Source organism: Oncorhynchus mykiss, unplaced genomic scaffold, assembly GCF_013265735.2.
Source record: "Oncorhynchus mykiss isolate Arlee unplaced genomic scaffold, USDA_OmykA_1.1 un_scaffold_182, whole genome shotgun sequence".
Lineage (NCBI taxonomy): Eukaryota > Metazoa > Chordata > Actinopteri > Salmoniformes > Salmonidae > Oncorhynchus > Oncorhynchus mykiss.
Window position 1 is genome coordinate 182,068 of NW_023493672.1, and position 15,433 is coordinate 197,500.

Sequence of the window (15,433 nt, forward strand, 5' to 3'; positions counted from 1 at the left end):
CTAACACTCTAATAGTCTAATAGTCTAATAGTCTAACAGTCTAACAGTCTAACAGTCTAATAGTCTAACAGTCTAACAGTCTAATAGTCTAATAGTCTAACAATCTAATAGTTTAACAGTCTAACAGTCTAACAGTCTAACAGTCTAACAGTCTAATAGTCTAACAGTCTAACAGTCTAACAGTCTAATAGTCTAACAATCTAATAGTCTAACAGTCTAACAGTCTAACAGTCTAATAGTCTAATAGTCTAACAGTCTAACAGTCTAATAGTCTAACAGTCTAACAGTCTAACAGTCTAACAGTCTAATAGTCTAACAGTCTAACAGTCTAATAGTCTAATCCTACTGCAGCTCCTTAATGTACTATTAGCTATGTAATAAACAGTAGCTACCTAACATGGATGACTAGTGGCTACAGTCTAGATTAAACAGACAAAAGTTTTGGGTCAGTTTCATTTCTTTTCAGCCAATTCTGGACAGGACCTGAAATCCCAAATGGAGACTTGAGAAGAAATAACAAATCGAATTGATAATAAATGGTACTAAAGCTTCTTGAAGAGGAAACGGACTGAACTGAAATGGAAGTCGACCCCAAGCTTGAACGAGATCCAAAGAACACAACACACAACAACATGCAACGTGAACTAACGTACAACGTGAACTAATGGACAACGTGCATTTTGTTGAGTCTTTTGGAGGAGCATTTCAGTCATTCTCAGTGTGTTTTAAAAACAGACAGAAAATAATATATTGTGTGATCAGAAAACCACGTGAGCAGAGGTTGCAGAGATGAAGTAAGAGAGTAAAGGGAGAGGGATAGGGGGAGGGTAAAGGAGGGAGGGAAGGAGAGAGGGATAGGGGGAGGGAAAAGGAGGGAGGGAAGGAGAGAGGGATAGGGGGAGGGTAAAGGAGGGAGGGAAGGAGAGAGGGATAGGGGGAGGGAAAAGGAGGGAGGGAAGGAGAGAGGGATAGGGGGAGGGTAAAGGAGGGAGGGAAGGAGAGAGGGATAGGGGGAGGGTAAAGGAGGGAGGGAAGGAGAGAGGGATAGGGGGAGGGAAAAGGAGGGAGGGAAGGAGAGAGGGATAGGGGGAGGGTAAAGGAGGGAGGGAAGGAGAGAGGGATAGGGGGAGGGTAGAGGAGGGAGGGAAGGAGAGAGGGATAGGGGGAGGGTAGAGGAGGGAGGGAAGGAGAGAGGGATAGGGGGAGGGTAAAGGAGGGAGGGAAGGAGAGAGGGATAGGGGGAGGGAAAAGGAGGGAGGGAAGGAGAGAGGGATAGGGGGAGGGTAAAGGAGGGAGGGAAGGAGAGAGGGATAGGGGGAGGGTAGAGGAGGGAGGGAAGGAGAGAGGGATAGGGGGAGGGTAAAGGAGGAAGGGAAGGAGAGAGGGATAGGGGGAGGATAAAGGAGGGAGGGAAGGAGAGAGGGATAGGGTAAAGGAGGGAGGGAAGGAGAGAGGGATAGGGGGAGGGTAAAGGAGGGAGGGAAGGAGAGAGGGATAGGGGGAGGGTAGAGGAGGTAGGGAAGGAGAGAGGGATGTCTTGCCTTGGAGAAGAAATAAGAGGGCATCTGAAACAGACACACACAGAGAGAGAGAGAGAGAGAGAGAGAGAAAGAGAGAGAGAGAGTTGAAAAAGAGTCACGGCAGCAGCTACCACACAGCACTACAGTACATTACTACCACAGTATTAGTACTGCTATTAAAATGGTACTATATAGTACATGGTAATACTACAATATTAGTATTATTGTTAGTATTAGCATGGTACTACCAGAGCCATATATTTAGTCATACATATCCATATATTTATCCATATATAACCATATATTTATCCATATATAACCATATATATATCCATTTATAACCATATATTTATCCATATATAACCATATATTTATCCATATATAACCATATATTTATACATATATAACCATATATTTATCCATATATAACCATATATTTATCCATATATAACCATATATATATCCATTTATAACCATATATTTATCCATATATAACCATATATTTATCCATATATAACCATATATATATCCATTTATAACCATATATTTATCCATATATAACCATATATATATCCATTTATAACCATATATTTATCCATATATAACCATATATTTATCCATATATAACCATATATTTATCCATATATAACCATATATTTATCCATATATAACCATATACAGGTATATAACCATATATTTATCCATATATAACCATATATTTATCCATATATAACCATATATTTATCCATATATAACCATATATGTATCCATATATAACCATATATTTATCCATATATAACCATATATTTATCCATATATAACCATATATTTATCCATATATAACCATATATTTATCCATATATAACCATATATGTATCCATATATGACCATATATATATCCATATATAACCATATATTTATCCATATATAACCATATATTTATCCATATATAACCATATATGTATCCATTTATAACCATATATATATCCATATATAACCATATATTTATCCATATATAACCATATATTTATCCATATATAACCATATATGTATCCATATATAACCATATATTTATCCATATATAACCATATATGTATCCATTTATAACCATATATTTATCCATATATAACCATATATGTATCCATATATAACCATATATTTATCCATATATAACCATATATGTATCCATATATAACCATATATTTATCCATATATAACCATATATTTATCCATATATAACCATATATGTATCCATATATAACCATATATTTATCCATATATAACCATATATGTATCCATTTATAACCATATATTTATCCATATATAACCATATATGTATCCATATATAACCATATATTTATCCATATATAACCATATATGTATCCATTTATAACCATATATTTATCCATATATAACCATATATGTATCCATTTATAACCATATACAGGTATATGACCATATATTTATCCATATACAACCATATATTTATCCATATTTAACTATGTATACAGTGGGGCAAAAAAGTATTTAGTCAGCCACCAATTGTGCAAGTTCTCCCACTTAAAAAGATGAGAGAGGCCTGTGATTTTCATCATATGTACACTTCAACTATGACATACAAAATGAGAAGAAAATCCAGAAAATCACATTGTAGGATTTTTAATGAATTTATTTGCAAATTATGGTGGAAAATAAGTATTTGGTCACCTACAAACAAGCAAGATTTCTGGATCTCACAGACAGTGTACCTATGATGAAAATTACAGGCCTCTCTCATTTTTTTAAGTGGGAGAACTTGCACAATTGGTGGCTGACTAAATACTTTTTTGCCCCACTGTATAACCATATATTGATTCATATATGACCATATATTTATAAATATACATGTATTTATCTATATATTTACATGAATATATATATATATTTACATACTCTGGGTACTACATGGCAATACTACTAGTCATGGTAATACTATGGTGATACCACAGTATAAGCATAGTATTAGTAGTAGCCTAGAAGAGGTTTCTACTAAACTACCTAAACTATTAGTATTATCATGGTACTCAAAGCCATATATTTACATGGATATATAGTCTGGGCACTACATGATAATTGTACTAGTCATGAAACTACAAAGTACATGGTAGTACTACTAGTCATGGTACTACATAGTGCATGGTAGTACTACTAGTCATGGTACTACATAGCCATTTATGTACATGTATATATAGTCTGGGTACTACATGGTAGTACTACTAGTCATGGTACTACATAGTACATGTTAGTACTACTAGTCATGGTACTACATAGTACATGTTAGTACTACTAGTCATGGTACTAAGTATTACATGGTATTACTACTAGTCATGGTACTACATAGTACATGTTAGTACTACTAGTCATGGTACTAAGTATTACATGGTATTACTACTAGTCATGAAACTACATAGTACATGGTAGTACTACTAGTCATGGTACTACATAGTACATGGTAGTTCTATTATGGTACTACATAGTACATGTTAGTTCTACTAGCCATGGTACTACATAGCACATGTTAGTTCTACTAGTCATGGTACTACATAGTACATGTTAGTTCTACTAGTCATGGTACTACATAGTAAATGTTAGTTCTACTAGTTATGGTACTGCATAGTACATGTTAGTACTACTAGCCATGGTACTACATAGTACATGTTAGTTCTATTAGCCATGGTACTACATAGTACAAGACAGTACTACAGTATAAGCATAGTATCAGTAGAAGCATGGTGGAAAGAGAAAGTTGTACCTAGTTTCTACATGGGGTAAGAAGAGAGACGGAAGACTAAAGGTGACAGCACCATGTTAGAAACACGTTAGAGGGAGAAAATACATGATTATTTGAAGTCCTAATAAGGAGAGTCATATTGCGGTATACACACATAATATACAACAAGGATCACCAACTGGCCCCCCGGATGTTATTTGGCCCCCCCAAGTTTTCTAAGCCCCCCCCAAAAAAACAATATAGATATTTATTTATTTATTCTTGGAAAATAGCAAATCAGCTCCAACTGATTTTCATTTTGGAATCTGTTATTAACCTGTTCTAAAAAGTATTAAAACGCATACTAAAGAGATATATGTCATCATATCGGTTTTAAAAATGTAAACAACGTTTGAAATGATTCTGTTTAAAGTCTATTATTATACTGTATCTGTTTGGACTTGTTGTGGTCACTTTTACAGTCTACAAAATGATTAGGCAGTTATGTTCCCTGTTCCCCCCTTGACCATCCACACAAGAAGACATTCTATCTACACTGTACGTTGGCATTAGTGGGTACAACGCTGTACAGGACATAGTCTAGTTCTATCTTTCCATCCCCATTGGCCGTCAACTGATCCGTCCTCCTTCACCCCAAATCATTACAATGATCTGACACTAACTGCTCTGGATAAATGTGTCTGTTAAAAAATCATTAACATGTAAAAAAATGCAATTTCTATCAATCTTCACTGTATTAAACAAGGGATCTCACTCCTTACCCGAGACTTCTCCTCTAGCTTGGTCATCATGACGATGTTGGCCGTGTGCTGTTCCCAAACCAGTCTCCAGAAGTCACAGAAGGTCTCGGGGAGAGAGCCCTGCGTCGCGATGTAGGCGTTTTGACGACGGTAGCCATCAATGTAGTTGGCATTGATGTAGTCGCTGCCTGGGATACCTGGAGGGGGGAGAGAGAGGGAGAAAGAGGGGAGGGAGAGAGAGGGAAAGAGAGAGAAGTGGGGGGAGGAAGAGATACATTTGTAATGTCCTTATGGTTTTCACACTTCTGTGTGTAACGTTTACTGTTAATTCTTTCAGAAAATCAGATCAGCAGCCCCTTGGGGATTATCAAAGTGTCAATCAATCAATCAACCAATCAATCAACCAATCAACCAATCAATCAACCAATCAATCAACCAATCAATAAATCAATCAACCAATCAATCAATCAATCAACCAATCAATCAACCAATCAACCAATCAATCAACCAATCAATATTCAATCAACCAATCAATCAACCAATCAATCAACCAATCAATAAATCAATCAATCAATCAACCAATCAATCAATCTGCATGTACAGTCGATGTGTTGGTTAGTGGATGTGTGTCAACTATCTCAGCTGATAACCAGTTTGTATTGGAGGGGATTGTGTCAACTTCTTATGGCTGCAGGGGCAGTATTGAGTAGCTTGGATGAAAGATGCCCAGAGGTGCCCAGAGTAAACGGCCTACTCCTCAGTCCCAGTTGCTAATATATGCATATTATTATTAGTATTGGATCGGAAACACTCTGACGTTTCTAAAACTGTTTGAATGATGTCTGTGAGTATAACAGAACTCATATGTCAGGCAAAAACCTGAGAAGAAATCCAAACAGGAAGTGTGAAATCTGAGGTTGGTCGATTTTCAACCCAGCCCCTATTGAATTCACAGTGGGATATGGATGAAGTTGCACTTCCTAGGGCTTCCACTAGATGTCAATCGTCTTTAGAAACTTAAATGAGGCTTCTACTGTGTTGTGGGGATGAATAAGAGCTGAATGAGTCAGGTTACTGGCAGAGAGCAATTTCCTGGTCACGCGCATTTCACATGATAGCGACCTGCATTCCATGGCTTTTCTACAGACAATGGGATACTCCGGTTGGAACGTTATTGAAGATTTATGATAAAAACATTCTAAAGATTGATTCTATACTTAGTTTGAAATGTTTCTACGACCTGTAATATATGTTTTTGAAGTTTTCGTCCGACGTTCGGCTGGACCTGCACGAGCGTTTGGATTTGTGTACTAAACGCCCTAACAAAAGTAGCTACTTGGACATAAATAATGGACATTATCAAACATTTATTGTGGAACTAGGATTCATGGGACTGCATTCTGATGAAGATCATCAAAGGTAAGGGAATATTTCTAATGTTATTTCTGATTTCTGTTGACTCCAACATGGCGCATACATTATTTTTTTCTCCTAGCGGCGTTCTCAGATTATTGCATGGTTTGCTTTTTCCGTAAAGTTTTTTAAAAAATCTGACACAGCGGTTGCATTAAGGAGAGGTATATCTATAATTCCATGTCTAACAATTGTATTTTTATCGACATTTATAATGAGTATTTCTGTAAAATGATGTGGTTCACTGCAATATCACCAGATGTTTTTGGAACTAGTGAACAATGTATACTGAGATTTTTTTATATAAATATGAACTTTATCAAACAAAACATACATGTATTGTGTAACATTAAGTCCTATGAGTGTCATCTGATGAAGATAATCAAAGGTTAGTGATTCATTTTATCTCTATTTGTGCTTTTTGTGACTCCTCTCTTTGGCTGGAAAAATGGCTGTGTTTTTCTGTGAGTTGGTGGTGACCTAACATAATCGTTTGTGGTGCTTTCGCTCTAAAGCCTATTTGAAATCGGACACTGTGGTGGGATTAACAACAAGATTACCTTTAAAACGGTATAAAATACATGTATGTTTCAGGAATTTTAATGATGAGATTTCTGTTGTTTTGAATTTGGCGCCCTGCACTTTCACTGGCTGTTGACATATCGATCCCGTTAACAGGATTTCAGCCCTAAGAATTTTTAACTATCTCAGCTGATAACCAGTTTGTATAGGAGGGGATTGTGTCAACTATCTCAGCTGATAACCAGTTTGTATAGGAGGGGATTGTGTCAACTATCTCAGCTGATAACCAGTTTGTATGGGAGGGGATGTGTCAACTATCTCAGCTGATAACCAGTTTGTATAGGAGGGGATTGTGTCAACTATCTCAGCTGATAACCAGTTTGTATGGGAGGGGATGTGTCAACTATCTCAGCTGATAACCAGTTTGTATGGGAGGGGATTATGTCAACTATCTCAGCTGATAACCAGTTTGTATAGGAGGGGATTGAGTCAACTATCTCAGCTGATAACCAGTTTGTATAGGAGGGGATTGTGTCAACTATCTCAGCTGATAATCAGTTTGTATGGGAGGGGATTATGTCAACTATCTCAGCTGATAACCAGTTTGTATAGGAGGGGATTGAGTCAACTATCTCAGCTGATAACCAGTTTGTATAGGAGGGAATTGTGTCAACTATCTCAGCTGATAACCTGTTTGTATGGGAGGGGGTGGTGTCAACTATCTCAGCTGATAACCAGTTTGTATGGGAGGGGATTGTGTCAACTATCTCAGCTGATAACCAGTTTGTATGGGAGGGAATTGTGTCAACTATCTCAGCTGATAACCAGTTTGTATGGGAGGGGATTGTGTCAACTATCTCAGCTGATAACCAGTTTGTATGGGAGGGGATGTGTCAACTATCTCAGCTGATAACCAGTTTGTATGGGAGGGGATTGTGTCAACTATCTCAGCTGTTACCAAGCTTGTATGAGAGGGGATTGGGTCTGTTTCATTCAGGATCAGTCATGTTCATCTGGGCCTTATGCCCATAATCCCCCAAATCACTGTGTGTCTCTCTCTCTCTCACACACACACACACACACACACACACACACACACACACACACACACACACACACACACACACACACACACACACACACACACACACACACACACACACACACACACACACACACACACACACACACACACACACACTCCCCTGACCTGATTCTAGTGAGTCAGAAAGCAGGTCACAAAGCTCTTGATGTTTCTTATGAGGTCAGTTTATATAAACTAACAAACAGCCCTCCTTGATAACAACAGTATCAAATACACAACTACCAAACACCCCTCCCTGGTACCAACACTATCAAATACACAACTACCAAACACCCCTCCCTGGTACCAACACTATCAAAGATATAACTACCAAACACCCCTCCCTGGTACCAACACTATCAAAGATATAACTACCAAACAACCCTCCCTGGTACCAACACTATCAAAGATACAACTACCAAACACCCCTCCCTGGTACCAACACTATCAAATACACAACTACCAAACACCCCTCCCTGGTACCAACACTATCAAATACACAACTACCAAACACCCCTCCCTGGTACCAACACTATCAAAGATATAACTACCAAACAACCCTCCCTGGTACCAACACTATCAAAGATATAACTACCAAACACCCCTCCCTGGTACCAACACTATCAAATACACAACTACCAAACACCCCTCCCTGGTACCAACACTATCAAATACACAACTACCAAACACCCCTCCCTGGTACCAACACTATCAAAGATATAACTACCAAACACCCCTCCCTGGTACCAACACTATCAAAGATATAACTACCAAACACCCCTCCCTGGTACCAACACTATCAAAGATATAACTACCAAACACCCCTCCCTGGTACCAACACTATTAAAGATATAACTACCAAACACCCCTCCCTGGTACCAACACTATCAAAGATATAACTACCAAACACCCCTCCCTGGTACCAACACTATCAAAGATATAACTACCAAACAGCCCTCCCTGGTACCAACACTATCAAAGATATAACTACCAAACAGCCCTCCCTGGTACCGACACTATCAAAGATATAACTACCAAACACCCCTCCCTGGTACCAACACTATCAAAGATATAACTACCAAACACCCCTCCCTGGTACCAACACTATCAAAGATACAACTACCAAACACCCCTCCCTGGTACCAACACTATCAAATACACAACTACCAAACACCCCTCCCTGGTACCAACACTATCAAATACACAACTACCAAACAGCCCTCCCTGGTACCAACACTATCAAATACACAACTACCAAACACCCCTCCCTGGTACCAACACTATCAAATACACAACTACCAAACACCCCTCCCTGGTACCAACACTATCAAAGATATAACTACCAAACACCCCTCCCTGGTACCAACACTATCAAAGATATAACTACCAAACACCCCTCCCTGGTACCAACACTATCAAATACACAACTACCAAACAGCCCTCCCTGGTACCAACACTATCAAATACACAACTACCAAACACCCCTCCCTGGTACCAACACTATCAAAGATATAACTACCAAACACCCCTCCCTGGTACCAACACTATCAAAGATATAACTACCAAACACCCCTCCCTGGTACCAACACTATCAAATACACAACTACCAAACAGCCCTCCCTGGTACCAACACTATCAAATACACAACTACCAAACACCCCTCCCTGGTACCAACACTATCAAAGATATAACTACCAAACACCCCTCCCTGGTACCAACACTATCAAAGATATAACTACCAAACACCCCTCCCTGGTACCAACACTATCAAAGATACAACTACCAAACAGCCCTCCCTGGTACCAACACTATCAAAGATATAACTACCAAACAACCCTCCCTGGTACCAACACTATCAAAGATATAACTACCAAACAGCCCTCCCTGGTACCAACACTATCAAAGATATAACTACCAAACAACCCTCCCTGGTACCAACACTATCAAAGATATAACTACCAAACACCCCTCCCTGGTACCAACACTATCAAAGATATAACTACCAAACAGCCCTCCCTGGTACCAACACTATCAAAGATACAACTACCAAACACCCCTCCCTGGTACCAACACTATCAAAGATACAACTACCAAACACCCCTCCCTGGTACCAACACTATCAAAGATATAACTACCAAACAGCCCTCCCTGGTACCAACACTATCAAAGATATAACTACCAAACAGCCCTCCCTGGTACCAACACTATCAAATACACAACTACCAAACAGCCCTCCCTGGTACCAACACTATCAAATACACAACTACCAAACACCCCTCCCTGGTACCAACACTATCAAATACACAACTACCAAACACCCCTCCCTGGTACCAACACTATCAAAGATATAACTACCAAACACCCCTCCCTGGTACCAACACTATCAAAGATACAACTACCAAACAGCCCTCCCTGGTACCAACACTATCAAAGATATAACTACCAAACAACCCTCCCTGGTACCAACACTATCAAAGATATAACTACCAAACACCCCTCCCTGGTACCAACACTATCAAAGATATAACTACCAAACACCCCTCCCTGGTACCAACACTATCAAAGATATAACTACCAAACACCCCTCCCTGGTACCAACACTATCAAAGATATAACTACCAAACACCCCTCCCTGGTACCAACACTATCAAAGATATAACTACCAAACAACCCTCCCTGGTACCAACACTATCAAAGATATAACTACCAAACACCCCTCCCTGGTACCAACACTATCAAAGATATAACTACCAAACAGCCCTCCCTGGTACCAACACTATCAAAGATATAACTACCAAACACCCCTCCCTGGTACCAACACTATCAAAGATATAACTACCAAACAGCCCTCCCTGGTACCAACACTATCAAATACACAACTACCAAACACCCCTCCCTGGTACCAACAGTATCAAATACACAACTACCAAACACCCCTCCCTGGTACCAACACTATCAAATACACAACTACCAAACACCCCTCCCTGGTACCAACACTATCAAAGATACAACTACCAAACACCCCTCCCTGGTACCAACACTATCAAAGATACAACTACCAAACACCCCTCCCTGGTACCAACACTATCAAAGATACAACTACCAAACACCCCTCCCTGGTACCAACACTATCAAAGATATAACTACCAAACAGCCCTCCTATTCCCTATATAGTGACCTACTAGTGACCAGGGCCCTATTCCCTATATAGTGAACTACTAGTGACCAGATCCCTGTACACACACACACACACACACACACACACACACACACACACACACACACACACACACACACACACACACACACAGTATGCTAGTTCAACATGTGAAGTAACATTAACATAAAGTAGAAGCAGTATATGTTCATCCACAGTCAGTCTCTAACCAGCAGCCAGCCTCTAGGCTTTGATGTGTGTGTGTGTGCGTGTGTGTGTGTGTGTGTGTGCGTGTGTGTGTGTGCGTGTGTATATAACTTGACTGGATAGGAGTAACAGAGAGTAATGCTGCTGTGCAGCTTGGTTGAAAACAGAGCTGAGATGAGTTCCCGTCTCTCACTGGCTCTGCAGGCTTGGCAGAGTCTCTGTGTGTGTGTGTGTGTGTGTGTGTGTGTGACTCGCAGGCCTGACAGACAAACAGAGAAGAGAGCTCCAGGACCCAGGAGGTTGCTCTCATACATGCTCTGCCCAGATAAGAGTAATCTGTCTGGGCTTTGCCACCCAGTTTCTCTCTCTTTCTCTCTCTCTGTCTCTGTCTCACTCTCTCTCTCTCTCACTGTCTCTCTCTCTGTCTCGCTCTCTCTCTCTCTCTCTGCCTTTCTCTGTCTCTCTCTGTCTCTCTCTCTCGCTGTCTCTCTCTCTCTCTCTGTCTTTCTCTGTCTCTCTCTCTCTCTCTCTCTGTCTCTCTCTCTCTCTGTCTCTCTCTCTCCCTCTGTCTCTCTCTTTCTCTCTCTCTCTCTGTCTCTCTCTCTCCCTCTCTCTCTGTCTCTCTCTCTCTCTGTCTCTCTCTCTCTCTCCCTCTCTCTTTCTCTCTCTCTCTCTCTCTGTCTCTCTCCCTCTCTCTCCCTGTCTCTCTCTCTCTCTGTCTATCTCTCTCTCTGTCTCTCTCTCTCTCTCTCTCTCTCTCTCTCTCTCTGTCTCTCTATTTCTCTCTCTGTCTCTCTCTCTGTCTCTCTCTCTCTCTTTCTCTCGCTCTCTCTCTCTCTCTCTCTCTCTCTCTGCTTTACAAAAAAAACAGCAAACACAAACACTTCTGCTCAGTGGTAATATCATATTAAGACAGCGAAGGAACTTTTAGACTGGCCGAGAATAAAACAAGAAAAGTGTGTGTGTGTGTGTGTCTCTCCCTCGATGCTGGACAGTAGAACCCTGGAGTGGTCGTAGGTGATGACGTTAGCGTGTATGTGTGTGACTGCCAACTTACCCTCGATGCTGGACAGTAGAACCCTGGAGTGGTCGTAGGCAATGACGTTAGCATAGCGGTTCTTTGGCTTGTTGACCTCCAGGTTAGACTGCTCCCAGGTGAACTGCTGTCCGGGGTCAACGGACTACAACACAGAGGTCAGAGGTTACGGTTAGAATGCTCCGAGGTGAATTTCACACAAGCTCCTTAGCTAGCTAGCGGTAGCTCTCATCCAACATTATGTCAACTCGGAAGTTCAAACTCATTTAAAGTTCCTCTATAGAAGCCGCTCCTTCGTAGGTATAATTCAGCGGGGACCTCATTCAGATAACGCACGTTATAACAAGATGCCCAGAGCCTCTTCCTCCATTCTGTCTCTCTCTCCTCAACCTCAACATGCCCAGAGCCTCTTCCTCCATTCTGTCTCTCTCTCCTCAACCTCAACATGCCCAGAGCCTCTTCCTCCATTCTGTCTCTCCTCAACCTCAACATGCCCAGAGCCTCTTCCTCCATTCTGTCTCTCCTCAACCTCAACATGCCCAGAGCCTCTTCCTCCATTCTGTCTCTCCTCAACCTCAACATGCCCAGAGCCTCTTCCTCCATTCTGTCTCTCCTCAACCTCAACATGCCCAGAGCCTCTTCCTCCATTCTGTCTCTCCTCAACCTCAACATGCCCAGAGCCTCTTCCTCCATTCTGTCTCTCTCTCCTCAACCTCAACATGCCCAGAGTCTCTTCCTCCATTCTGTCTCTCTCTCCTCAACCTCAACATGCCCAGAGTCTCTTCCTCCATTCTGTCTCTCCTCAACCTCAACATGCCCAGAGCCTCTTCCTCCATTCTCTCTCTCCTCAACCTCAACATGCCCAGAGCCTCTTCCTCCATTCTGTCTCTCTCTCCTCAACCTCAACATGCCCAGAGCCTCTTCCTCCATTCTCACTCTCCTCAACCTCAACATGCCCAGAGCCTCTTCCTCCGTTCTGTCTCTCCTCAACCTCAACATGTCCAGAGCCTCTTCCTCCATTCTGTATCTTTCTCCTCAACCTCAACATGCCCAGAGCCTCTTCCTCCATTCTCTCTCTCCTCAACCTCAACATGTCCAGAGCCTCTTCCTCCATTCTCTCTCTCCTCAACCTCAACATGCCCAGAGCCTCTTCCTCCATTCTCTCTCTCCTCAACCTCAACATGCCCAGAGCCTCTTCCTCCATTCTGTCTCTCTCTCCTCAACCTCAACATGCCCAGAGCCTCTTCCTCCATTCTGTCTCTCTCTCCTCAACCTCAACATGCCCAGAGCCTCTTCCTCCAATCTGTCTCTCTCTCCTCAACCTCAACATGCCCAGAGCCTCTTCCTCCATTCTGTCTCTCCTCAACCTCAACATGTCCAGAGCCTCTTCCTCCATTCTCTCTCTCCTCAACCTCAACATGCCCAGAGCCTCTTCCTCCATTCTGTCTCTCTCTCCTCAACCTCAACATGCCCAGAGCCTCTTCCTCCATTCTCTCTCTCCTCAACCTCAATATGCCCAGAGCCTCTTCCTCCATTCTGTCTCTCTCTCCTCAACCTCAACATGCCCAGAGCCTCTTCCTCCATTCTGTCTCTCCTCAACCTCCATCTCTCTCTTTCTCTCTTGTTCTTCTACAAGGTCAGTCTCCCTCTCTCCATCTCGTTCACCATTTTCTCTTTTTGACTGTCCCTATCATTTATGTTTGACTACCCTCTGTCCTAACCCCCCGTCTCTCCCCTCTCTCTCTCTCTCTCTCTCTGTCTCTATCGCTCTCTGTCTCTCTCTCTCTGTCTCTCTCTCTCTCTCTCTATCTCTCTCTGTCTCTCTCTCTCTCTCTCTGTCTCTCTCTCTCTGTCTCTCTCTCTGTCTATCTCTCTCTCTCTCTCTCTGTATCTCTCTCTCTCTCTGTCTGTCTCTCTCTCTCTCTCCCTTTCCCTCCCCCTTACTCCATCCTATCTCTTTGTCCTAGCCAATTAGAGCTCTCCGGATTCTATATCCTGCATGCACAGGCCTAAAAGTAGGATTTTCTCCACCTTAACAACTTTTTACAGTTGTATTCTAGCGGAATGATGTAGATATTCTAAGGATGTCTGAGAATTCTGATGTTCCGTTATATGTAAGATACATTCTAAGAATCCTTACAGTTCCTATCCAACTGCTGTCTGTCTGAGATACAAGGCTGGAGAGAACTAATCAAAAAGAGGCTCTATTGTACAGAACATGGCCATGATAAAAACCACTCTCTTCTCTCTGCTTTCACTCTGTCTGTTTCCCTTCTCTCACTCCCCCCGCTCTCTCTCTCCTCTCTCTCTGTCTCTGTCTTTGTCACTCTCTCTCCCTTTCCCTTCTCTCCCTCCCTCTCTCTCTCCCTCTGTTTGTCTTTGGCGCTCTCTCTCCCGCCTCTCTCTCCTTTCTGCTATCGCTCACTTCCATTCCCTTCTCTCACTTCCCCTGCTCCCCCCCCTCTCTCCATCTCCCTCTATCTCTCTGGAAGCTTAACATTGATAACCATCAGTCTGTAAGCAGTATCTCTTTGAGACAGACAGATCTCTGGTTGAAACAGGAGACATGAGAGGAGGAAGATTCTACATTTAAACCCTGATACCTCTGTCAAAAGATAAGACATAAACAGGTGTGTGTGTGTGTGTGTGTGTGTGTGTGTGTGTTGTATCTGGCTCGCTAGAGGGTTTCTGCACAGGGTGTAGAAACCAATATGAATTGCATAATGAAACCAGAATAATTGGAGTGAAAATGTCTCCTTCAAAACAAACTCACACACACGGCTACCATACCTCATACTCCTGAGAGAACTTCAGGTTGTCGTTGGCTTTCAGGCGTTCTAGATGATCAGCGAGCTCAGAGATGGGGACAGGTGGGTGACTAGCCATGCCTGACAGAGAGACAGAGAGACAGAGAGAGACAGAGAGAGAGAGAGAGAGAGAGAGAGAGAGAGAGAGAGACAGACAGAGAGAGAGACAGAGAGGCA

The 15,433-nt window shown here is 41.8% G+C and overlaps 1 protein-coding gene across 1 annotated transcript in view; it reads right to left on the reverse strand.

Annotated features, from left to right (window-relative positions):
• Positions 1-15,433, reverse strand: part of LOC110519864 (receptor-type tyrosine-protein phosphatase delta-like) — a 279,764-nt gene that overhangs the window by 58,670 nt on the left and 205,661 nt on the right. The window contains exons 31-33 of the mRNA XM_036972586.1: positions 15,240-15,337; positions 12,471-12,594; positions 5,052-5,227 (exon numbers count right to left, since the gene is read on the reverse strand). Of these exons, the coding sequence (XP_036828481.1) occupies positions 5,052-5,227; positions 12,471-12,594; positions 15,240-15,337 (398 nt within the window). The remainder of the gene's footprint in view (positions 1-5,051; positions 5,228-12,470; positions 12,595-15,239; positions 15,338-15,433) is intronic.